Here is a 25,664-nt window from a genome sequence, read left to right on the forward strand (position 1 = left end):
CTCTGAATGTCGAGCACAAGACCGGTGTGAGACATGAAATCGGCTCCCAATATAATGGGGCAAGACAAGTGCTTGGCCACAAACAGTTTAAATTTCCAAGTAAATTTGGCAATTCTAATTTTGGCATGCAGGAACCCTAAAATTTCTAATGGAGATGAGTTAGCCGAAACATATTGAACCGAAGACGAACAAAAATCAGGAAGTTTACAAACAGATTTCAATTTGGAGTACCACTTGGCCGAAATAATGGAACACACACTGCCAGGATCTAAAAGGGCAGTTACGGGCTCATTCTTCAATTCAATTTTAAGAAATGGGACCGGTGCGGGAGTATCCGCCGCAATCCAGCAACATTCCTTGGGACCTTCAAAAGATGAATTAGAGGAACAAAATTTCCCTGAGCTTTCGGCAGGTTTACTTGGGGCTGAGCCTCACAAAGAAGAGTTAGTCGACTCAGCCGAAGCCACTAGTCACTTATGATTGTTGGTGGAAGTTGCACCCGAAGTTGAGCAGGAGGGGATGCTGTTAGCATTAGGGCAGTTTTTGGCAATATGTGAAAAAGCGCCGCATTTAAAACAGCCTTGTGATGACCCTGCTCCATTCCTGGTCCCATTGGGTTTAATCAAGGGGCACTTGTTCTGAAGATGGTCAGGCGACCCACAAGCGTAACATTTACGGGCAGTGACTGGTCGGCGAGGTGGAGGCCGAGGATTACTAAAAGAAGGAGTGGGCTCCCTCGCCACACGTAGTGTGTCGGCATATCTAACTCCTTCGGCTGAGACAGCCATAGCCTCTAACTCAGCAAAAGTTTGTGGACGCGACGCAAAACACAAGTATGATTGGTATGATGGAGAAATACCTTCCACAATAGCCTGCACAATTTGATCTTCAGGGAAATGTAGAGCAAATACCCTAGTGTAGAACTTAATATCTTGGATGAAATCTGCCAAGTTTTCGTCCAACTGCTGTACACGGTAATAGTACTTCTGAATTAGTGATGACCTTGCCCTAGCCGGAATAAAGTTAGCTAACAAATGGGCGTGGAAGTCTTCAATCGATGATTGTTCAGCAATGGCTCTTACTATTTTGTCTGAGAGGACACCAATGGAATAAGGGTAAATTATCTGAAGGATTTGACACGGAGAAAGAGAAAAAACCAGAGCATGATCTTGGAATTCAACTAAAAACCTTAAGAATGAAATAACATCACTGGTAGAGTTAACAGTAAACTTAGAAATACCCCTGAGTAGCATTGCTAATGGATGAGGCAAACTGCTGAACCCTGGTGACATAGTAGGTAAAGTTCTAAGGGGCGGAGAAGCTGTTTCGGAAGGTGCATTATTCAGTGAAGTACGACGTTCAAACTCATTATCTAATGGGGCAGAGGTTTGTTGAACTCATACTGATTTCCTATTTTCTTCTCCTTTAGAAGAGTCTTCCTCGCTAACTAAGTTTACCGTAGCATGTTGGTCGGTTTTGGGAGGGACTGCCCCAGTTAACAATAGGCTGACCTTACTGGACAATTCTGAAAGGTTTTCGAGAACAATGTACCTTAATTAAGGCCACAGCCGCTTCCTTCCCATTCCCAGCCCTTTCCTGCCCATCGTCGCCATAAGACCTATCTGTGTCGGTGCGATGTAAAGTAACTAATAGGTTTTCGAGAACAACACTAGCTTCCTTCCTTTGAATGTCATTCAACTTCAGAGACAACAGATCGTTAACTCTATTAGAAAAATGAAATAACCTGGCTTGCACACGTTTAAGTTGATTAGGAGAAGGATCATTTTCTTCAAAAAAACTAACTACGGATGCCATCTCAGTAGTATTGTCAGTGATCGTGGAGAAAGAGTCGTCAATCTCTTTCTCACCCAAAGTGGGGATGGAAATAGGCAAATTCAGGGAATCTTTAAGCTTATTTGTATCTACCGCAACCGTGCCTCCAGATTGAACATTTCTAATGGTTAATTCATAGATCAACTCCTCCTTGCGCAAATAGCCGGGATGGAGGACATCGCAAGGGCCGGGCATGATGACAGACACTTTAAAATTTAGAAAAATCGAACAAATTCCAGCGACAGAGAAAATTGTTAGAGTCCGATTCCCAAGCAATGTTTAGCCGTCAAAAGGGGCTAAATTGAGACCCATTCAACCACGCTCTGCTACCACTTGTTACCGTGTTTTAATGGATCAGCAGAGGTGAAAGAAGGTGGAGGTTGGAATAGGTCTCAACTACAGAAGTTCGAAAGATGAATTAAAATTTCAACAAGGTTATATTTTCAAAACTTAACAATGATAACATAGAATTCTGAGTGTACAACAAATAACAACAGTTAAATCAGGTACACAGCAGTTTTACAATACTGGGCTACAAGCCCCAAAGTCAGAGCTCCCAGCTCATACCCACAATTCAACAAAGGGCAGAAAACCCCTTCAGTATCTGGAGCTCTTGCTCCCGCTTAACAATGTCAGGCCTCCTAGAGGCACTTTCCAAAATACCAGAAGAGCTGACCTGCTCTCGTTCTTTTTACCAGCCTTATCAAAGGCCACAATAACCCTTACTCCTAACTGCCCTCAAGGCACACATACAGTGAAACAGGGGTATCTAATACCCAACCTACAAGGCCTTTGCATTAAAAAAAAAAAAAAAAAACAGGGTGAGTTACTGGCCCAAAGTACAGAAGGAACTGGAGGCATGAACTTGTACTCCAAAATACACCTTTAAAATCTAAGTGGCTCTAGGCTGGTACGCAGGGGCTAATCCCAAGCTAGGGAGGTGACCCGTATGAGAACTTTAATACATAAAGGAAAAGAAGAAACGGTTATGAAAGCGTAGTCACCTCAGTTTCAAAGTGAAGGGGAGTTCGAGAGGGTAAAGCACTCTCTATCCCCGCTTTACAGTGAAAGAAATTTGTAGATTTTACATAGACAGAAAAGGAATTTACATTTTAAAAGGTAGGTTACATACTAAAGGTTTCGAACCCTCCCCGAGAGGGAAACTGCTGAGCTAGCAAGAAATAAAGATGTTAACAGGCCATTACCTTATAGAAGAACTGCTGTTTGAAGAAAGAGGCGCTTCCCGCCCCCTGCTACATATCCACACACTGAATTAGATGTTATACTAGTGGCCCGGAGACAAGAAAATCAGCAGTTTTTATACCCTCGTGGAAAATTCGAGACCTTTCAGGAATGAGTAGACACACTCCCTCAATTTTATTGGATAGCTAAAAGTTACACATGAACATCGAAAAAGAAAGACACTATTGGTCAGAAATTAATTACAAAAATTAGTGATTGGTTAAATTCAAAACAGGCGGAAAGAAAGGATAACTGTTGCCAACCCACAAACCACAGAACAAAATTTAGTAAAAACAAAACTTAGGAATACAATATTTCTTCAGGAGAGTACATTCCTTTACACCAGGGTGCGTTATCATAGTTTTTGGTGGAGACATCTGGTAGAGAACGTCCACACTTCTTGATCAAATACAAACAAAAACACATCAAAATTCACACAGAGCCATCTTCGGAGAAATTGTTGAGTTAATACAGTTTGTTAAAGTTCAGGCTTTCTCCTGTAGAGGAGTTTCAACTGGCACAATATTTGAACTAGCGGCATGGAGGTGTACCGCCCGGTACACCATCCACTAGTTGTCGAGTAACATAAGTCTACGTTAAAATCAAAGTAGCTGGTATGAAGCAGAAAAATGAAGGCCATAACTTTGCCTAACAAATTTCTATGCTCTGGTCCTCATAATAATAAACCTTGTGATCTTGTGTGATGTTATTTTATAGCAGTGTTTGGAAAGGCTTGCTTTGAAATTGGAAATGTCCATCAAGATAGCTACTTCTTTTGCCCACTTATTTAAATCCAAATAACGAATTGCATGTCCTATGCCATGCACATTCCAGAATTTGGTGTATATATGCTTGCAAATGTGAGCATTTCACTGTTCTAGTGCCCCACCTCTCTTAAAGTGCCTTTACAATTTGCCTCACTTTTTGTGGTGATGTCTTGAATTTTCTGCATTAGTTTTCCCAGAAAGCTATTCATGAATAATTTTCTGTTTCACTCTGGGATAATGGCTCATGGGAAATGGAACTGGTTGCCATATGTGGTAAAGTTCCCAGTGTATTATTATTCTCCAACGTTCCATCACTATCACACCTTCCCATATTTTGGCATTACCACAAACATGTTTGTGGCTCCAATAGGTTTTACAACTTCCATCGAAAAAGCCTGTTGATGTATACTAGAGACATGTTGTCTGCTACGTAATTCTGCATAACCTCCTCCACCAGAGCAAGAAGGTTACAAGTCATTTCATTAAACACACAATAATATACACATATTTCATAAAAAGTATTTGTTAACACAGAAACAGCCTGACGACCTGAATCAGACTGCTGAAACAACAGTCACTGATGAACACAAGGCAGGATACTTGCCAGGCATGCGCGGCATCACATAATGACATCATGGCCCTCAGAATTATTTTCTTATTTTTTTATTTGTTTTACATTACAGTGACACAGATAGGTCTTATTGTGATGATGGGATGTGAATGGGAAGGAACCAACCGTGGCCTTAATTAAGATTCATTCCAAGCATTTGCTTGGTGTGAATGGGAAACCACAGAAAACCATCTTCAGGGCTGCCGACAGAGAGATTCAAACCCACCACCTCTTCGCATCAATGGGGCACGTGCCACACTTCACACCATACTTTAGTCTCTAGCTTGTTCACCCCAGAAACTTTTGTAACAATTGTCATCGGGAGGTCTGAAAGCTTTCCTTGTGAGTGATTATGGAAATAATGTTGGGTATGAAATAATGATCATGATAAACCAGTGCTTCACAAAATGATAACAGGATCCAAATGATAAGGGCATCAGAGAACTTAAACAGGTCTTCTGAGATAAGAGGCTGAAGGTCAATAGAATACTTCAAGAAAAGAAGAGAAGATAGGAGAGTTGAGAGATTTTTGCACAGAAACTGGATAAAGATATCAGAGGCAATATGAATTAAAAACTACGGTCAAAGTAAAAGGAAAGTGACGGATACCAGCAAGGCACTTTAGAAAGTATGATAATATAGTCAGAAAAGAAAGTAACATCAGAGAGGTCCTGAAGAACTATTTCAACCACTGCTGAGTGGATTGAAAGGAAAGAGAAGCATAGAGCAAGAAAAGAACCTCCTATCACCTGGACATGAACAGAAGCAGCATTAAGAACTATGCTGAATTACCATGAGAATTTGAAGTGAATGCAGACATGATCCAAGCAGCAATGAATCAGTCATTACAGTGGCTATACAGAGTGCTTAATGCAGTGTAGAAGGACAACAAGATACCTGCAGACTAGAACAAAGGTGTTATCATTCCTCCGTACAAAAAATACAATAGGCAAAACTTCCTCAACTATAACTCCCCTGTGTCATGGGCTGAAAAGTTTCTAACAGATCATAGAGAGGTGACTGTGAACCATCATAGAACCACAGTTGGAAGTGGAGCATTATGACTTTAGAAGTAACAGGTCAACTATAAATCTTATATGCAGTGCCAGAATGCTGAAAGCAAAGTATTGCGTGGAACAGAAAAACTTCCTTATGGAAATCCTGGGTATTGAAAAGCCTTATGACAGTGTCAGAAGACAGAAGTCTGGCAGCACCTGCAAAGGAGGAAGATGGCTGAAGAACTTGAAAGGGAAGTCCAGATGTTGTACAAGGACTGTACCAGCTGCATGCAAGTTGGAGTGGGGCACTCATCCAGGGTTCTCAGACACCTGAAATCAAAATATGAGACAGATGTGCAATTGAGGAAACCAAGGGGTTTGTAGTTATAAACTTTGTTTCAAAATGATATGCTTTTTATTATGTTGACATCATAGTGCAGTTTATTAATGCATGTCTTAACATTTATACACATACACTTACAGCACCAAGCAAGCTGGCCACACAGTTTGGGTCATGTAGCTATGAGCTTGTATTCGGGAGACAATGGGTCTCCACTTTTACACCAGGCAAATGCTGGGACTGTTGCATGTCTTAAATCCACAGAGGATTCCAATCCTCGCCCTTTTCTATCCCATTGTCACCGTAGACCTGCCTCTGTCGGTGCGACGTAAAAAAAAAGTTTATTTAATTATTCATACCAGTTCTTCAATTTCAATATATTTTCATTTCTCTGAAGTGCTGTTAACATTTTTTTGTCATTCTTAGCAATTTCATAAAAATCTCTGCATGACATTGAAGAAAAATTTACATAAATGAACAGCTCAAACCTAATCAAGTCAACGAACATAATATTTCTCACAGCTGACAATTTCACATGAATATGCGGCGGACTCAGGCTACCTCAGATAGCTGTCTGTTATTATGCATCTTATTGCCAGGATGTACAACCCAAGAACTGCAAAAAATAAAATAAAAAACAATTTTAAAAATGTATGAACTCACACCAGATGAAGAACCCAAAGGGTGAAGAAATCTATTCTCTTTGAAAGAAAGAAGAAAAGCTCTTGGTACTCATCAGAGTTAGAAACACTGGAATATTGCCATACTGGATAGGAACAGTCCAGGACACGGGCCATTTAACATGAATACCGTACTCTCCCGTAAAATCTGGGATGTCTGGCAACCCTGCCGCATCATGGTTTACAACCAAGAGTGGCATCCAGCAGGGCTGTGTGCACTGTTCCCACTGGTGTTTATCACAGTCATGATGATATAATGTAGGGCATTAAGGAAATATCTGGTGAACTCAACACAGTTACCTTTGAAGGTGATGTTGTGATTTGGTGAGAAACAGAAGACAAGGTGCAGGCAGGAATTGATATGCGGAAGGCCAAATTTCATGAGTTCAACCTCAAAATTAGTGAAACTAAGACTGTGGTCATAGCAGTAAACAGAGATGGCCAACGACCGTGCATCAAACTAATAAACCACCTGTTCTGGAATGTGGACAGTTTCTCCTACCTCGGCAGTATAGTCTCCAGAGGGGCAACTTAGCCACAAGAGAAATCAGCAGGGTAAAAAGTCCACAGTTCTAGACCTTCAGGCAAGCGACCCAATGTTGAGAACATCCTAGCGATATGAGCTACAATTTTAGGTAAATAAAATATAATAAAGTATGAGAATATATTCTTTATTTATTCCTAAAAATTACAATCTTTGTCTTAATTATCGTTGTCCAGTCAAGTAGATTAACTGTTTGCCTTTTTCTACCACTACGAGTGCTAATGTGAGTCAATGCAGAGATAAGGCCTTATAACTACATTCGGTATGGATATTTATTTTTTAAAATAAAAAACTGCCTGAGGGTATTGAACCAAGAAACACATTACAGAAATAATTTACATAATTAAATGTAAATAAGCTATTTTGGCTAGGATTTGAATCAAAAAAGCAAATGAGTAAAGAAACAAGTGATTTTAGGCATTTTTCCAGAACTGCATTTAGGCCAGAAGTGATTTTAAAAATTTGTTTCTTAAGTTTCATAGAGCTACCCAAGACTCAAAATTTGAAACCTTCCCAGGCCCTTTAGCCCTTCACCTTTTGGCACAATTGCGGAAATTGTTTAAATTTACATTTTTTTCATTTTTCATAGTTTGCCTGCTAAGAAATGTTTTCAACATTAAAAGAGTTCCCTCTTCTCCCAACAAGTGAGGACCATTCTTTGGGACGCTAATATTTTAAAAAAAAGTAAAATTACAAATTTGAAGTATGGTATCAAAACATGCAGACTTACCAAGACTGCAGGCATTAGAGATGATGTTCCTGAGGCCTATCATCTGGAAGACCAGGATGGACAAGTCAAGAAATGAGGAAGTGAGGCAGGACGCTTGGACTAAGACACCCCTACTGGACAGAGTTTGTATATACATCCAGACTACGGTGGTTTGGATAGAGCCTATGAGAACAGCTCAAGTGCACTTGAAAGATAGAAGGAAAACACCAGGCTGAAAGACCTAGAACCTGCTGGGTGGGTACGGTTAAGACTGGTATTGAAGCTAAGGGAAGAGCAATGGATGAAGTCATTTACGAATAGAGGAGAGTGGAAGAGGCTTATCAACAGTATCTGGGAAAATGGAACTCTAAACCAATGATGATGATGATGATGATGATAAAGGCAGTCCAGCTCCATAGATAAATGGTTAGTATGCTGGCCTTCTATCCAAGGGTCCCAGGTTCAATTCATGGCTAGATCAGGAATTTTAACAGATAGAGGTCTTGCTCACTTTCATACATTTTAAAACTCCAGACTGGAAATTTTTCACTAATTATGGGTTTTAAAATTAAATACTAGTTTTGAATTTAGGTAATTTTTGACTTCACTATATTTGAGCTCATACTTTCTACTTCATATCTGTAAAAACTGTAATAGAGTAGATAGACCCCTTACCACCGAAGTAGTGGATTGAAATTAGTAGGTTTTTCATTTTGTTAAAAAGTTTGCTGTTTAATCTTAACTAATAAAATATGGCCGATATTGAGTTTATTCGGCTTTTATACCATTCATAATTGTTTGTACAAGAGATAAATGTACATAATAATTAGTACATAAATATTATGTGTGATCTCTTAGGTCAGTTCACTTGGTATAAATCACTGTTGTTCAGCCTACGTTTGCACACGGCCACCATTACGTGCACACTGCATTCAAGTCGACACAGCTCTGACATGTTTTAAAAGGATGTATATGAAGTGTAGAGTTGTAGCTTGCTGCCATCTATATTTTCTTTCAAGAACTATATGAACCAAGTCTTGTACTTCAGTGCTGATCAACACACATAGTACGCGTGTTTCATAGTAACAACGATGAAAACCAGAGAAGGTACGCCGTGCGGGCTTCGTTCTCTACAATAAATGACACAGCCTGTATGGCATATGGCCTTCAACTGCAATGTGTTAATTTTCATTGGCTAAGTCCTCTGATTTGGGGCTGGGAATTTGTGCCATCTTCATCATTAGAATTCATCTTAGGTAGGGCCCCATCCTCAAAGATGCGCAGATAACCATATAGAGTGTCAACTCGAAAGACCAGCACCAGGCCCCTTCCGGAGGCCACATTCCCTTATTTATTGACAGAAGAAATAATCCTATTGTTTATTTGTTTACTAGGAAGTATAACGCAATGCAAATACTTCAAAATAAGTCCTCTGCGAATCATGTGACCTTGCCGCGGTGGGGAGGCTTGTGCATCCCAATGAAGCAGATAGCCAAGCCGCAGGTGCAACCATATCAGATGAGTATCTGTGGAGAGACCAGACTAACGAATGGTTCATCAAAAGGAAAGTAGCAGCCTTTTAGAAGTTACAAGGGCAGCAGTCTGGATGATTGACTGGTTTGGCCTTGTAATAATACTCAGCATGGCTTAGCTGTGTTGATACTGCTGCACAGCTGAAAGCAGCAGGAAACTACAGTTGTAACTAACTTCCGAGGACATGCAGCTCTCTCTCTGTATGAATGATATACTGATGATGGCTTCCTCCTGGGTAAAATATTCTGGAGATCCCATTCGGATCTCCGGGTAAGGATTACACGAGAGGGGGCAATCATCAGGAGATACTAACATTTTGCGAGTCGGAGCGTGAAATGTAAGAAGTTTGAATCGTTGTGGTAGGTTAAAGAATCTGAAAAGGGAGATGGATAGACTAAAATTACATGTAGTTGGTATAAGTGAAGTACGTTGGCAGGAAAAGCAGGATTTTTGGTCAGGTGACTATAGAATAATCAACACAAAATCAAACAGGGGAGATATAGGAGTTGGTTTAATAATGAATAAGAAAATAGGGCAGCGAGTAAGTTACTATGACCAACATAGTGAAAGAATTATTCTCGTCAAGATAAGACACCAAACCAATGCCCACCACAATAGTGCAGGTTTATATGCCTACTAGTCCAGCAGATGATGAGGAAATCAAAAGAATATATGAAGACATAGAAGATTTAATACATTATGTAAAAGGTGACGAGAATCTAATTGTGATGGGAGACTGGAATTCAGTGGTAGGCCAAGAAAGAGAAGGTAATGCAATAGGAGAATTTAGATTGGAACAAAGGAATGCAAGAGTAAGTCAGCTGGTTGAATTCTGCACCAATCACAATTTAGTCCTTGTTAATACCTGTATCAAACTCCACAAATGATGGCTGTACACATGGACGAGACCTGGAGACACTGGAAGGTATCAAATAGACTTCATTACGATTAGGCAGAGATTCAGAAACCAGGTGTTGGATTGCAAAACTTTCCCAGGAGCAGGCATGGACCTTTATCACAATTTGTTGGTCATGAAATGCCATCTGAAGCTGAAGAAATTGAAGAAGGGAAGGAATCCAGTGAGATGCAATGTAGACAAGTTGAAAGAAAAAAGTGTGAAGGATTGTTTCAAGGAACATGTTGCATAAGGACTAAATGGAAAGGCTGAAGGAATCACAGTAGAAAAAGAACGGACACTCATGAAGAATGAGGCTGGTATGGCTGCTGAAGAGATGTTAGAAAGAAAGGAAAGATCAACAAAGAATCAATGGATAACTCAAGAGATACTAGACCTCATTGATGAATGACAAAAATACAAAAATGCAAAAAATGAAGAAGGCAGAAAAGAATACAGGGGATTAAAGAATGAAGTGGATAGGAAGTGCAGGGCAGCTATGGAAGAATAGCTGAAGGAGAAGTGCAAGGATGTTGAAAGTTGTATGGTCCAAGGAAAGGTAGATGCTGCATACAGGAAAATCAAGGAAACCTTTGGGGAAAGAAAAACTAGGTGTAGGAATATTAAGAGTTCAGATGGAAAACTACTTCGAGGGAAAGAAGACAAGGTAGAAAGTTGGCAGGAACTTATCCAACAGTTGCATCAAGGTAAGGATGTAGATGATATGGTTCTGGAACAAGAAGAGGCTGTTGATGCTGATGATGCTGATGATATGGGTGACCCAATTTTGAGGTCAGAATTTGACGGAGCTTTGAGAGACCTAAATTGGAGCAAAGCACCTGGAATTGATGACATTCCCTCTGAATTACTGACTGCTTTAGGAGAAATCATCATGGCAAGGTTATTCCATTTAGTGTGTAAAATATATGAGACAGGAGAAGTGCCATCTGATTTTTGGCAGAATGTTGTTATACCTATTCTCAAGAAAACCGGTGCTGACAAATGTGAAAACTACCGCACCATTAGTTTAGTATCTCATGCCTGAAAAATCTTAACATGTATTACTTACAGAAGAATGGAAAGACAAGTTGAAACTGAATTGGGAGAACATCAATTTGGCTTTAGAAAAAATGTAGGAACACACGAAGCAATCCTGACTTTACGTGTGATTTTAGAGGATCACATTAAGAAGGGCAAGCCCACATACATGGCATTCATAGATCTAGAAAAGGCTTTTTATAATGTTGAATGAACCAAGCTATTTGAGATTCTGAAGGTGATCGGGATCAGGTACCGAGAAAGAAGAGTTATCTACAATCTATATAAAAATCAGTCTGCAGTGATAAGAATCGACGGCTATGAAAAAGAAACAGCAATCCAGAAAGGGGTGAGGCAAGGTTGCAGTTTGTCCCCCCTCCTTTTCAATGTTTATATAGAACAGGCAGTAAAGAAAATCAAAGAAGAATTTGGAAAGGGAATCACAATACAAGGAGAGGAAACAAAACCCTAAGATTAGCTGATGATATTGTTATTTTACCTGAGACTGCAGCAGATCTGGAGAAGTTGCTGAATTGTATGGACGGAGTCTTGGGTGAGGAGAAAATAAATAAGTAATGGAGTGCAGTCGTACAAAGTCAGGTGATGCAGGAAATATTAGATTAGGAAACGAAGTCTTAACCCTGGATAGGTGGTGCTTGTTGTCACAACGTAAGAGCTGGGGTGGGGTACTTTCTGACCACTATGATTGAAGTTGCTCTAATAACAAAATTAATAAATTGTATGCATCATATATTGATGTATTAGGTTTATTAACTCAATAGCATGATATTTTATGGAAAATAAATGTATAGGCCTACTGTATATCCAATACTTCACAACATACTAAAATAAAAATTTGTCTTGTTACTGGAATAACCTTTATTAAACAACATGTCTTGCATAATTCAGCTGACAGGCTTAGATTCTTCTAACTACGTAATGCTATTCCTGCAGTATATCCCTGGATGGTGGAGAGGGGTCCTTACAAAGTAATTATGGTACTGGAAATAATTATCCTCTTCATGACAATCCACATCAAGATAAGTTATTTGTTTGCAAGTATAATTTCCTCTGACTCTTTCATTTTCCAGGTTCGTACAGTTTACAGTGAGTTGCAATATATTATCATTCATGAAAAATTGGTCGAAGCTTCTTCAGGTGATGATTCACTTCTTGCTACGAGTTTCACTCCCAGTAAATGAGTGACAATGTTTTGGGTTTGGGTACGTGAGCTTTTAGGGGGAGGACTTTTTGTCCAGTTTGTAACACCATCCATTCCTGTTACGGTCCAACACCTTTGAAAAAGATAAATCGTCATCACTTGTACTGTATATACTATTTCTTCATTAGCGTTCTGTCGCGTATCACTGTTAGAGTCTATTCATTCTCACTCTCACTAAAACTTCTTCCTCTTCCAAAGACTGTAAAAAGACATAACACTCTTGCCGCATACTCTTCACAAATCATTTCAGCAATAAGGGATTGACTGAATGAATTGTTAACATGGTTACACAAATAAGTCACTGGGTATACTCAACACTGCTGCTGTTGTATACTCGACGAACGGGACTGGTGGCGCGGGGCCTAATGATACACTTTATTGCACCGCTAGACAATAATCCCTCTTTCTAAGAATGAACACCCTTCACTAAAATGCCACTAACCTCAGACAAAAGGCTAGAAATTTGGGGAGAGGTATGTGGCCACCATGGCCTCTAAGTTTAAAAATAAGGGCAATCGAACATAATAATATTTGCACCAGGTCACAAAAGATGCTGCGCCACCACTCCCGGGTTAAAGGAAGTGGATGAATATTGTTACCTAGGTAGTAAAATAAGTAACGATGGCAGAAGTAAGAAGGACATAAAATGCAGGCTAGCACAAGCAAGGACGGCCTTTCTTAAGAAAAGATATACTTTCGTTTGGAGAGTGGCATTGTATGGAAGTGAAACATGGACAAGAACTCACTCAGAAAAAAAGAGAATAGAAGCTTTGGAAATGTGGTGTTACAGAAGAATGCTGAAGGTCAGATGGATAGATCGAATCACGAATGAAGAGATAGTGAATCGAATTGGTGAGAGGAGATCATTGTGGCTAAATTTGATGAGAAGAAGAGATAGAATGATAGGACACATCTTAAGACACCCAGGACTAGTGCAGTTGGTTTTCGAAGGAAGTTTAGGGGATAAGATCGGTAGGGGTAGATCAAGGTATGAATATGACAAGCAGATTAGAGCAGATGTAGGATGCAGTAGTTATGTAGAAATGAAAAGGTTAGCACAGGATAGAGTGGCATGGAGGGCTGCATCAAACCAGTCTATGGACTGATGACTCAAACAACAAGTCCTCTGAAGGAAATCTCAGTATTCTTTGACCATACATTATCAGTTGATGTACACAAAAGAATGACACATACATCAGAAGGTACAGTTCAGTTTCTGGGGAAACACACCCAGTATTTAAACATGAAATAAATGAGTTAATCAGAAAATCTATCAACTCACCGCAGTGGGTATGAATGGGAAGATTATGGGGAGCATTATTAAGAGATTCAGAAGGACTAATATAAAAATTACATAATCATCTAAAAATTTAACTCAGAAGATATTAAATTATGTATTTTATAGTTACCCCTTTCTGCAGTTTGGCATATGTGTATGTAGACGATGGCTAAAAATGTTTGCATTTAATAACTTGGACAACTAGTGATATTTATAATGGGGATACTGCAGTATCAATATCTTTTGTAATCTGTCAATCCTAATATAAAACATGTTCATAAATTCTTTTTCTCAGGTAAAACAGCGTCCATTTACTGCTGCCACTTGTCAAGTGAAATCCAAAAATGAAGAACGCAAGCCCCTTATGAAGCAACGACCATCTACTGCTTGTACTCCAAGAACCAGTACTGATGGTATGTGTATAAGTATAGAAGTATAGAAGTAAGTATATTCAAATTGCATCACTTATCTCATTGATCTTTCTCACATCCAAATATTTGATATGAATCAGATATCTCTTGATATTTCCTCCGAAATTTTTAATTGATACCTAAAAATTGAAAATAATTATGGTGCACAAGCAGAATTACAACTGTCTAGAAATTAAGTGCATGAATCACTTTGAAGATGTCAAAAATTGTATCTTGAATTTCTGATAATAAATTCAGAGTCATCAGGAGAAGAGAATAGCATAGGAAATAATGACAAAATTTGAAATTTAGGAAGCAACGTTAGTGTTGAGGAAAGTCATTTTAAGTTACTTCAACATAATTAATGCTCTTTATTCACTGACAATATAACATAAATACTATCATCAGCCATCATTATCACAACCATCAAAGCTATGCAGTGGAAAGTCCATAATAGGAAGCCAGTAAATGACATTTTGTAACATCCTCCAACTCTCAACTCATTTTCAATTTTGAAACACTCATGAAACATAAACACATACTATATTAAATAAATTAAAACAAAACCAATGTCACATCAAAAGTTTTCATAAATCAGTCTCAATGGCACTTTAATTCTCTGCCCCACTCTAGACATCTTAATCTCTTCTTGTGAAGTTCCCCTATCTGATGCAGTAGTTACCTCAATGTCAGGATGTTTCCAGTCTTGTAGAGTTGTGCGCTCCTCCACCGTGTAGAGATGTTGAATTGTCTGATCTGCTCTCCCTCAGATGTCTTCAGCTTGGCTACCCTTGCTGCTTCATCTGTCCCTCAATACACTTCTAAGACAATGGCAAGGGGCCAGTTGAATCGTTTTGTGGAATCTGGCTCTATCGTTACTGCATCTTCCACTTTGACACTGCTGCCCTTTCTCTGGCCATGGTGAACTAAAAGTGCCAAATATTCATTCCTGAATCTTTGCCATAGATCCTTGCATAGTTTCTAGAGGTACCTACAGTGTCTGTCATAGGCAATCTTACCTACCTCCAAATCTGCTGTCACTCTCGTGGAATTCCTTGGAGATAGGTTGCCGGAGTCAAATTCATCCAATTGTTCGCAATCTAGATAAGTGGTCTGGAATTGATAGTTACCTCATAATCACATAGCACAGTATATAATTTCTCACAATTCTCTGAGGCTTTTCCCAATATTTGTCTCATCAGTTCTTTAATTGTTCTGACTAGCTTTGCCCACCAAGCTGCTGTAAGTGGGATGAATTTCCAAATAATCCTTTTGACAGCCTTGTCTCCTTGTATGTATGTTCAGTCCGTCAGCGATGCCGCTGGTGGGATCCTCAAACAGCTCTGCCATCAGCTGTCATAGATGGCCTAGGCATCACTGAAGAGGCGTACTAGGGAAATGAGGAGTGAGGTAGTTTCCCATTGCTTTCCTCACCGAGCCAGAGTTGCTATTACACATCAGTCTGCCAAGCCCACTGAAATGCATATACTAACTGACCCTATGAGCAACATTTTCACACCATTCATAGCAGGGACTGGCTGCATAAGGATTGGCATTACTAGCATCGCTCATACCTCAGTCACTTTCATATTGTCAAAGCCAAGGATAAGACAGAGACAAATCTATGAAAGTAACAAAATTGTTCTAGCCTATACCAGAAGACATAGTGTACTGTAAACACTAGGTCCTGCCAGCAAAGGTGGTTGTCTCCTTCGGCTAGCTTAATTTGTACAAATGCCTTTTCTTGATACCAACTATCATCCTAGCAGTAGTAGCATTAAGACAGGGATGCAGAAACTGCTAACAAACTTCTGGCTAACTTGAATGATCGCCAAAGACAAAAATGGGTTGAAACGGTCAAAAGCTTAGATGTTACTCATTCTAGCATAAAGGCCTGGGGCCTTCTCAGAAGGCTAAGAGAATGTGCACCAATAGTAAAGAGTCAACCTCAGGTGACATCTGACCAAACAGCTTCCCATGTTGTAACAACTTCCCCAGCTCCAGTTGATAAGAAACATCCGAAGTATGTTAGATGCCAGCTTCATGCTCTGAAATCATCAGCACCTCGCATATTCACATCCCTCTACAGCACTGATGTTCAGGAGGCCCTCAAAGAACTAAACCTGGCAAGGCATCTGGATTGGATGAAATTCATCCAGAATTTCTCATATATATAGGAGACAATGCAAAGAGATGGATGGCACAGTTCTACACAGACATTCTTCAGACTGGACAAATCCCACCTGACTTCAAGAAAGCTAAAATTATTTCCATACTGAAGCCTTGAAACCTGAAAATAGACCTGAAAGTTACAGACCAATAGGCCACCTTAGCTGTTGCTACAAACACTTTGAAAGGCTTATCTACAACAGAATTGGGTCAACCATTTTAGAACTCATTCCTGTGGATCAGGCAAGCGTCAGACCTAACCAAAATTGCTGCAATCAAGTACTTTCATTAACATCTTACATTAAGGCCGGAATCCAGCATAAGATCTCACTGCTGCCTTTGATACTGTATGGAAGGAAGGATTGATGTATAAATTACTCAGAGCTACACCCTGTAGAACATTTGCACACCTTATCAACAACATGCTCAACAACAAGAAATTTCAGGTCTTTTTAGGTGAAAAGAAAAGCTCAGTGAGAAAACTGCATAATAATTTGCCCCAAAGATCAGTTTTGTCACCACTACTGTTTAATCTGTACATCTCTGATCTTCCAGAAAACTGAAGACATTTTTACCAAGGACATATATAAGGAAAGATCTTCATTGGAGTTATCACATAAATGAGATTGTAAATAAAGGGTACAGATCTCTGCACATGGCTATGAGGGTGTTTAGGGGTTGTAGTAAGGATGTAAAGAAGTGGGCATATAAGTCTCTGGTAAGACCCCAACTAGAGTATGGTTCCAGTGTATGGGACCCTCACCAGGATTACTTGATTCAAGAACTGGAAAAAATCCAAAGAAAAGCAGCTCGATTTGTTCTGGGTGATTTCCGACAAAAGAGTAGTGTTACAAAAATGTTGCAAAGTTTGGGCTGGGAAGACTTTGGAGAAAGAAGACGAGCTGCTCGACCAGAGCTGTCAGCAGAGATATGGCATGGAATGACATTGGTAGACGAATAAGTTTGAGTGGTGTCTTTAAAAGTAGGAAAGATCACAATATGAAGATAAAGTTGGAATTCAAGAGGACAAATTGGGGCAAATATTTCTTTATAGGAAGGGAAGTTAGGGATTGGAATAACTTACCAAGGGAGTTGTTCAATAAATTTCCAATTTCTTTGCAATCATTTAAGAAAAGGTTATAAAAACAACAGATAAGGAATCTGCCACCTGGGTGACTGCCCTAAATACAGATCAGTATTGATTGATTGAATGTTTGACACATTGGCAGAGTATTTAAGGAAATGGAGACTCAGACCCAGTACAGCCAAGATGGAAATTTCTTGCCTGCATTTGAGTAACTGGCTTGCTAACTTAAAACTAAATATTACCTACTCCAATCAAGTACTTAATCACAATAGGTGTCCAAAATATCTCAGTGTTACCTTGGACCAGACTTTATCATTCAAGCAACATCTTTTGAACTTGTTGAATAAACTGAAAACCTGAAACAATATTATTCAGAAGCTAACTGGTACTACTTGGCAATCAACTGCAAACATCCTGTGTTCTTCAGCCTTAGCACTGGTTTTCTCTACTCCTGACTATTGTGCTCCAGTGTGGCTTAATAGCCCATATACGAAGTATAATGACCCACAATTGAATACCAGCATTCATCATATCTGGCACTATCAGACCAACTCCAGTCCACTGACTCCCACTGTTGTCTGGAATAATGCATGGCACCTGACTTATGAAGATCCAGTGCTCTTGTACGAGACTACAACCAGATCTGCATGAATCAGCTCTTGGTCTCCAAAGATTGAAATCATGACATCCACCCATTTGTGATGCTGCTCTGAAGACGTCCACCAACTTCACTGCTTTGGAGGAGTGGAAAGGCTGCTGGAATAACTTTCCTGACTTGCCCCTGCATAAAATCTTCAGAGGGGAAAATAGTTGCTAACGGATCCCAACTGCCGTGAGCAACTTGGTCCAGACTGAACAGGATCAGGACAAGTCATGGAAGGTGCAGGGATTCTCTTTACAAGTGGAACTTTGTACCATCTCCAGAATGTGATTGTGGAGCCCCTCACCAGACTTTCCCCACATTGTAAGCGAGTGTCTACTACGGGCTTATCCAGGTAGATTTCCTACAAAATTTTAAAGTTCCATTCTGCAAGTTAGAAAAAATAGTAATACAGATACTGAGTGACACTCTGCAAATCATTCATTTCCATCTATACCTGAGAATGTGATTAAACTTCTTCTCCCCACTAACCCTGGAAAAAAAAGAAGATAACAGCATTAACGATTAAATTTTCATTTTTTGATATTTTTAAACTCCATTGAAATTGTAACTGTATTCCGGATCTGAATGGTCACCCTTATTGGAGGACGGATGATTTATTTCTTTAATAAATCTCTCCCTCTATCACCAACAGTGGAAGCACTACAGAGGATTCAAAATTTGGACATTCAGATATAACAGATAACACTAATGCCTAAAGTGAATCGATGTTTTTTTGTTATTGTGTATATATTATATACCGTATTATGTATATAATTTTCTTTCCATTTTCTTGCCATCCGCTAATCCTGAACAAATAATTAACAATTTTGCCTTCATTCTTATGTAATTACAAATGTGGATAAATGTAAAGTAAAAAATATTTTACGCGAGTTAAAAATCTCGATACTTCACATTCAGTAAATTCAGTTCATGTCAACAAATTTGATCAACCAGACTCATCGAGAAATCTAATAATGCCAATGCCAAACAACAATCGACCACAAGTAGTTTTTAAATTTTCTAATTTAATAAAATAAAGCACATTAGATACAAAAGTGCCCAACATGATAGCGAAATCCCATTATTATTATTATTTTTTTTTTTTAATTTTCCATTGTAATTTGGTCACCGGTACACAGTTCGTAGTAAGTTTATGGAAATGTTATACCACATAATTTAGGCCTATATCAACTGCTAAAGGTTATGTTGAACTCGAGAATATGGTTTTAAATGTGAGTATCAATTCTCAAAAGTTCTTCAATGCATTATGTTCAGTTCTGCCCATCACTAATCTCAAGCAAATTAGAAAGAGAAAAAATATCATCAGAAGTCCAGAAATTTCCATCATTCATCTCCTTGAGTTCAGTTGGAAAGTATGCTTGCTGCACAAGCCAGTACAAGTGGGAAATCATACAAACTTTTTACATGTTAGGCTGTACAAATAAAATGACTGCAGTTTAATTAACACAAAAACATAAACGTAAAATTCCCCATTCTTATATTATGACCAAAATAGTATTAGGCAATCCAAGACCTCCCATGGCTTTATATACTTCAGGTGCAACATCTGTTCTCTTCTCGAGAATATAGTTGTATCTGATAATATTAAAATACTAGATTCGTGTTAAGAAGGAGCACAGTGCCCTGAGGGAAGTGCCAAAAACCTGTTTGGTGATACAATTGAAAAAATAAAGTAAACAATATACATTTAACCCTGGACATAATGTAGATGTTTTACAAGTAGGCTACAAACATTTGACGAAACTTGTTCTGTCTTCAAGTAGAACTAGAAATAATAAATAAGTAGTTCAACCTATTCATTACAAATAAATATGAAATGTAGTATTACATTCCTATTTAATTAAAAGCGGAAGCGGTACCGGTTTCGACCCTAATCTGGGTCATCATCAGCCAAATAAAATGCAAAAAAAATGCGAAGATAAATAAGAAATTAAAGAGTGAGTCTTTCACAAAAACAGTTGAAGAGGTAAAATATGTTAATGGGGATTGGCACTGTGCAATTTATATATCAATAATACAATTTAATATAATTTAAGTACGTAAACGGGATCTTGTAGATTCTTTAGAACAGTTGATGTAAAAAACAATTGGGAAGAGAAAAAAAATAGAAAAAAGCGCATACCGGAAACAAATGAAAAGCGTATATGCACAGTGCGCTACTTTTTGAAGATAAGAATTTAGGTCGTAATTGAGGTAGTCTAAGGCAGCGCAAGGTATGAGTTTAAATTTGAATGTAAAAACCCAAAATGCAGGTGGCACTATAGTATATAAAAAGTAGGGTTTTTTTTTTGAGAGAGGAAAGGTGAAAAGAAAAGAAAAGAAAAGAAAAGAAAAGAAAAGAAAAGAAAAGAAAAGAAAAGAAAAGAAAAGAAAAGAAAAGAAAAGATAGAATAAGTTAATAAAGGAAGAGGATTAGTAGATAAGAGAAGATAAAAGGGTTGGAAGTTGAAAGAAGATGGGAAAGGATAAGATAGGGAATTAAAGGAGGAGTATTTTAGGGTGGGTTAGGAGGGTGGGTTATTGGAGGCAGAAAACGTGGGTAGGAACTTTGTAAGGTAAGGAAAATTGAATCTGGGTTTTGAAACTTAGAATTTTTAAGGAGAAGAATTAGGAAGTCAAATAGGATATTGGGTTTTTCAGAAATATCATTTAAATTGAAATTAGGGTTGAAGTATTGGTCAAGGTGAATAAAACAATTTTCAGTAGTGTTTAGGAGGGGGCCTTTGTTAATGATTTTAAGTATTTTTATGTCTGTTTCAATATTGGTGAAATTATGCTTGGAGTCTTGTATGTGTTGTCCTATAGCAGAGAATCTGTTGTATTTAATGGCGTTGATATGTTCGGAGTACCGGATGTTAAAGCTGCGGCCAGTCTGTCTGATGTATGAGGAGGTGCAGTTGTTACATTTGAATCTGTATACTCTGTAATTAGAAAAAGCATTAGATTTGTTTACTGATTTAGAGTTGGGTACTATATCAAGATTTCTGTTATTGGTTTTTAAGAACATTAGTTATTTTATAAGCATTGTGAGTGAAAGTAGAAGTGGAAAATGCAGTGGGTTTTGGCTTTGTCTTTTGATAACTTAGTTTTAGGATGGTGTTTGAATTTGTTGATGATACGGTTTATGAAAGAGTTGTTAAAGCCATTAAATTTAGCGATATTACGGATGGTGTTCAATTCGTTATTTAAATCTTTTTTTAGACATAGGGGTGTCGAAGGCACATGAAAATCGCGGTTGATCCAGGAAAACGTTTCTCAAGGAATGGATAATGCAGGATTTTTACAACATGATATAATCAGGATGCTGTGGGACCACATGATTTGAACGAATAATCTGGGGAAACATACTCTTTTCGATAGAACAGATAATAAGAGAGGTTATCGTCAATGATTGATTTCATGAGTTTTCAGCCACAGCGCCACTCCCGGTTTCAGATGAACAACAATATGTAATCAAGAAGTACGGAGAATTGATTTAATGTACATTGACTATTTTGGTGAAATTTTCATTCAGTTATCTGTTTCAGGTGTAATAATGATCATCTACATATATTTTGGCTTTGGTATCTGTCTTTTTGTTTGTCTGAGTTCTTATAACTTGAAAACTACTGGATAGATTTCTACCAAACAAACTGCAAAATGTTTCTAAAACCTTGGTCGGTCGGTCGTAACAAAATGTGAATCATTATAAAGATGTTGATTCCCATAGGGAACCTGAAATATTTGTTCTGAATGAGTACGTTTACAGTTCCAACTAGCAAGGTACCTGTGCTTTGTTACGATATTATACTGTACTGAAATTTATAATGGAATGCTTAACTTTTCATATATAATCAGCCAAAATTCACGATCTGACAGCAAAGTTCCTCCCATTTTTCAATCTTTCTTTCCAGCAATCTATTTCGTACTGGGCCTTCGTGGAAAAGAACAGATTAATTAAATGACCCAAAATACCAATATGAATGGAGGCGTTGCTTGCGCTCCTACAAGAAACCTTATAAAACCTAAGGGGCACTAGGCCGATAACACAGGGGCTATTCCCAAACTAGGGAGGTGACTCGTATAAGAAAATTTTAATACATTAAGAGTAGAAAATCGGTTATGAAAACGTAGTCACCTCAACTCAAAATGAAGGGGAGCTCGAGAGGGTAAAGCACTCTCTATCCCCGATTTACAGTTAAAGTAATAAGAAACTTTTACATAAGCCGGCACTAAGTTACATTTTTAGAAAGGTAGGTTACATTAAAAGGGTTTTGGATCTTCCCCGAGGGCTAAACTGCTGAGCTAGCAAGAAATAAAGATGTTAAAAGGCCATTACCTTGTAGAAGAGCTGCTGGCGGATGAAAGAGGCGCTTCCCGCCTCCTGCTATACTTCCATACACTAAGCTAGATGTTGTACGAGTGGCGGAGAGCCAGGAAAATCAGCAGTTTTTGTACTCTCGGGGAAGATTCGAGACCTTTCATGAATGATTAAGACACACCCACAGTCGTTTATTGGGTAGCTTAAAATTACACATCAACATTGGGGAAGAAAGATGCCATTGGCTGAAAATTAATCTCAGAAATTTACAATTGGCTAATTTCAAAACTGGCGGAAAGAAAGATTAATATTGCCAACCCACAAATGAAAGAACAACATTTAGTAAAGAACAAACTTATAAATACAAAATATCTTCAAGAAAAGTTCCTTCACTTCGCACCAGGGTGCATGATCATGGTTTTTGGTAGAGACATCTGTGAGGGAATGTCCACACTTCCTGATAATTAGTAAAACAATTCAAAATTAACACAGTGACATCTTCTGATAAACGGTTGAATTAATTCAGTTTTAAAGTTCAGAGTTTTAGCTGTAGAGGAGTACTTTAAGGCGGAAAATTCAAATGTGCGGCATATAGGTGTACCAACCGGTACTATTATTATTATTATTATTATTATTATTATTATTATTATTATTATTATTATTATTATTATTAGGGTGGGTGATATTAGTTGAATTTAGGTTATTATTATTATCATTTTTATTTTTATTATTGATGTTCTGGACCCCGCAGCAAGATGCAAGACCACTAGTTGGTGCTAAATTACATCGGCTGCCACTGTCATTGCTGACAATGTGACCAGCACCATTGTCGCGAGTAGGCAAGTGCGCGGGATTTCTGGCGATACAAATGATATACTTCCGTGCATTATTGAATTTATTATAGAGGTGAACAATTGCACGGTCAATATAATCATTTGTAATCACTTGTAATATCATTCCTATCATCAATCAATCAAATCAATCAATCAATCAATACTGATCTGCATTTAGGGCAGTCGCCCAGGTGGCAGATTCCCTATCTGTTGTTTTCCTAGCCTTCTCCTAAATGATTTCAAAGAAATTGGAAATTTATTAAACGTCTCCCTTGGTAAGTTATTCCAATCCCTAACTCTCCATCCTATAAATGAATATTTGCCCCAGTTTGTCCTCTTGAATTCCAACTTTATCTTCATATTGTGATCTTTCCTACTTTTATAAACGCCACTGAAACTTATTTCAATGTGTTTAAAATTTTATTTATATGCCAGGAGAATCTACTGTAATCTAACTTTAAGTTCACCAAACCCAGGAAAGATTAAAAATGATCAGTTTATGATCAGCAGGGAACAGATTTATATATAAATACATATCTCTTTAGGAAGCTAAAATTAATTATATTTTGTATTATCTTAATCATGGCGTGTGGAGTTGAAAAATGGAGTATTCATTTTCCATATTTTTCCATATTTTGGCACAATCAATATAGTCCATTTTTCAGCTAAAAAGTATTAATTTATATTAAATAAGCAGTCCTCTTAATAATGGAGAAATAAATTAAAAATCTATATTCAAAAAATGAATATTTTAACTGGTGTGCAGGTCATTATCATGCCTGTCTACATCTGGGCTGATAAAATAAGCTGATAAGCGGTGCGAAGAAAGAGAGAGGTTGAGCCCGGAAGTGGTGGAGATCAGCCGGTCAGTACCATGACTATCTGAATCACACTTACAGCACTGATAAGCTGCATTACATAACATCGACTGTGTCTGTGCCATAATTTCGTAACTAGGGAAATCTCATTCATCGACGATGTGCTAGTGGTTTCTGGATTAGTTCATAATTCGGGCATTCCCTTTGATTACTTCACAACTCCATCTAGTTCACTACCAGTCATTCACAGTTTGAATTAGCAGTGAGACGGATCATAGTGTTCTTGTATGTTCAGAGTGTGCAGTTGTATATTGATATTTATTGAAGACATTAACGTTGTTACAATATGCCTAAAGTAGCTCAGTCAACCAGTTTAAAATTGAAAAGTTACAAGTCAGAATTTAAAGAAGATGGTTTATCAACTGACAATAAGATATTATTTTGTAATTTGTGTGATTGTACAGTGACATCTACTCAAAGATTCCTTGTGCAACAGCACATTTCAACCAGTAAACACCAGGCTAACAAACAACGAGATTCCAAGCAGAGACAGTTGTTTCTGACACAACCAGCAACTGCTAGTGTAACGTCCGAGTTCAACACCGATCTCTGCTGTGCTGTCATCTCTGCTGACATACCTCTCTTCAAACTGAATAATCAGTGCTTCAGGGAATTCCTGGAGAAATATACTAAATAATCCATCCCGGATGAGTCAACGTTCAGAAAAACATACTGTTCAACCGTATGCTTTGAAACGGTTTGGAAGATAAGGCAAGAGATTAAAGACGGTCCAATTTGGGTTTCCATTGATGAGACAATAGACAAAGAAGGCAGGCTAATTGCCAACGTAATCATTGGTTTGTTAAGCGAAGATCATTGTAAACGGATTCTCTTACACTGTGATGTTCTAGAAAAGTGTGATAACAAAACTATAGCAGAACTGTTCAATGAAATGAAATGGTGTATGGCTTTTAGTGCCGGAAGTGTCCGAGGACATGTTCAGCTCGCCAGGTGAAGGTCTTTTGATTTGACACCCGTAGGCGTCCTGCGCGTCGTGATGAGGATGAAATTATGATGAAGACGACAAATACACCTAGTCCCCGTGCCAGCGAAATTAACCAATGATGGTTAAAATTCCCGACCCTGCCGGGAATCAAACCCAGGACCCCTGTGACCAAAGGCCAGCATGCTAACCATTTAGCCATAGAGCTGGACACTGTTCAATGAGGCTATGGGTATCCTCTGGCCACAGGGCGTTAAGTATAATAAAGTGTTACTTTTTATTAGCCATGCCGCACCTTATATGATAAAAGCCGGAAAAGCATTATGTGTTGTATATCCTAAGATGACTCATTTAACATGTGTAGCACATGCCTTTCATCGTGTGGCAGAAGTTGTAAGAGGCAGTTACCCCAAAGTAGATTTATTGATTTCCTCAGTGAAAAATGTTTGTCTCAAAGCCTACAGAAGAGTTCATCTTTTGAAAGAAATGTACCCAGAGATTCCATTGCCGCCTAAGCCGATTCTAAGTAGGTGGGGTACGTGGCTGCAAGCGGTTGAATATTATGTTGAATATATAGACTGTATTAAGAACGTTCTGCATGTCATGGACTCTGAAGATGCAGCCTCAATTGAAGCCGCCAAAACAGTTGTCTAGTTGTCTGCGATGCAAGTGTGAGAAATGACTTATGTT

The 25,664-nt window shown here is 38.4% G+C and overlaps 1 protein-coding gene across 1 annotated transcript in view; it reads left to right on the forward strand.

Annotated features, from left to right (window-relative positions):
- The window catches only part of LOC136866882 (uncharacterized), a 240,950-nt gene that overhangs the window by 86,461 nt on the left and 128,825 nt on the right, over nt 1-25,664 (forward strand). Inside the window, exon 7 of the mRNA XM_068226881.1 lies at nt 13,986-14,103. Within this exon, the coding sequence (XP_068082982.1) occupies nt 13,986-14,103 (118 nt within the window). The remainder of the gene's footprint in view (nt 1-13,985; nt 14,104-25,664) is intronic.

This window comes from Anabrus simplex, chromosome 3 (assembly GCF_040414725.1).
Source record: "Anabrus simplex isolate iqAnaSimp1 chromosome 3, ASM4041472v1, whole genome shotgun sequence".
NCBI classification, from domain to species: Eukaryota; Metazoa; Arthropoda; class Insecta; order Orthoptera; family Tettigoniidae; genus Anabrus; species Anabrus simplex.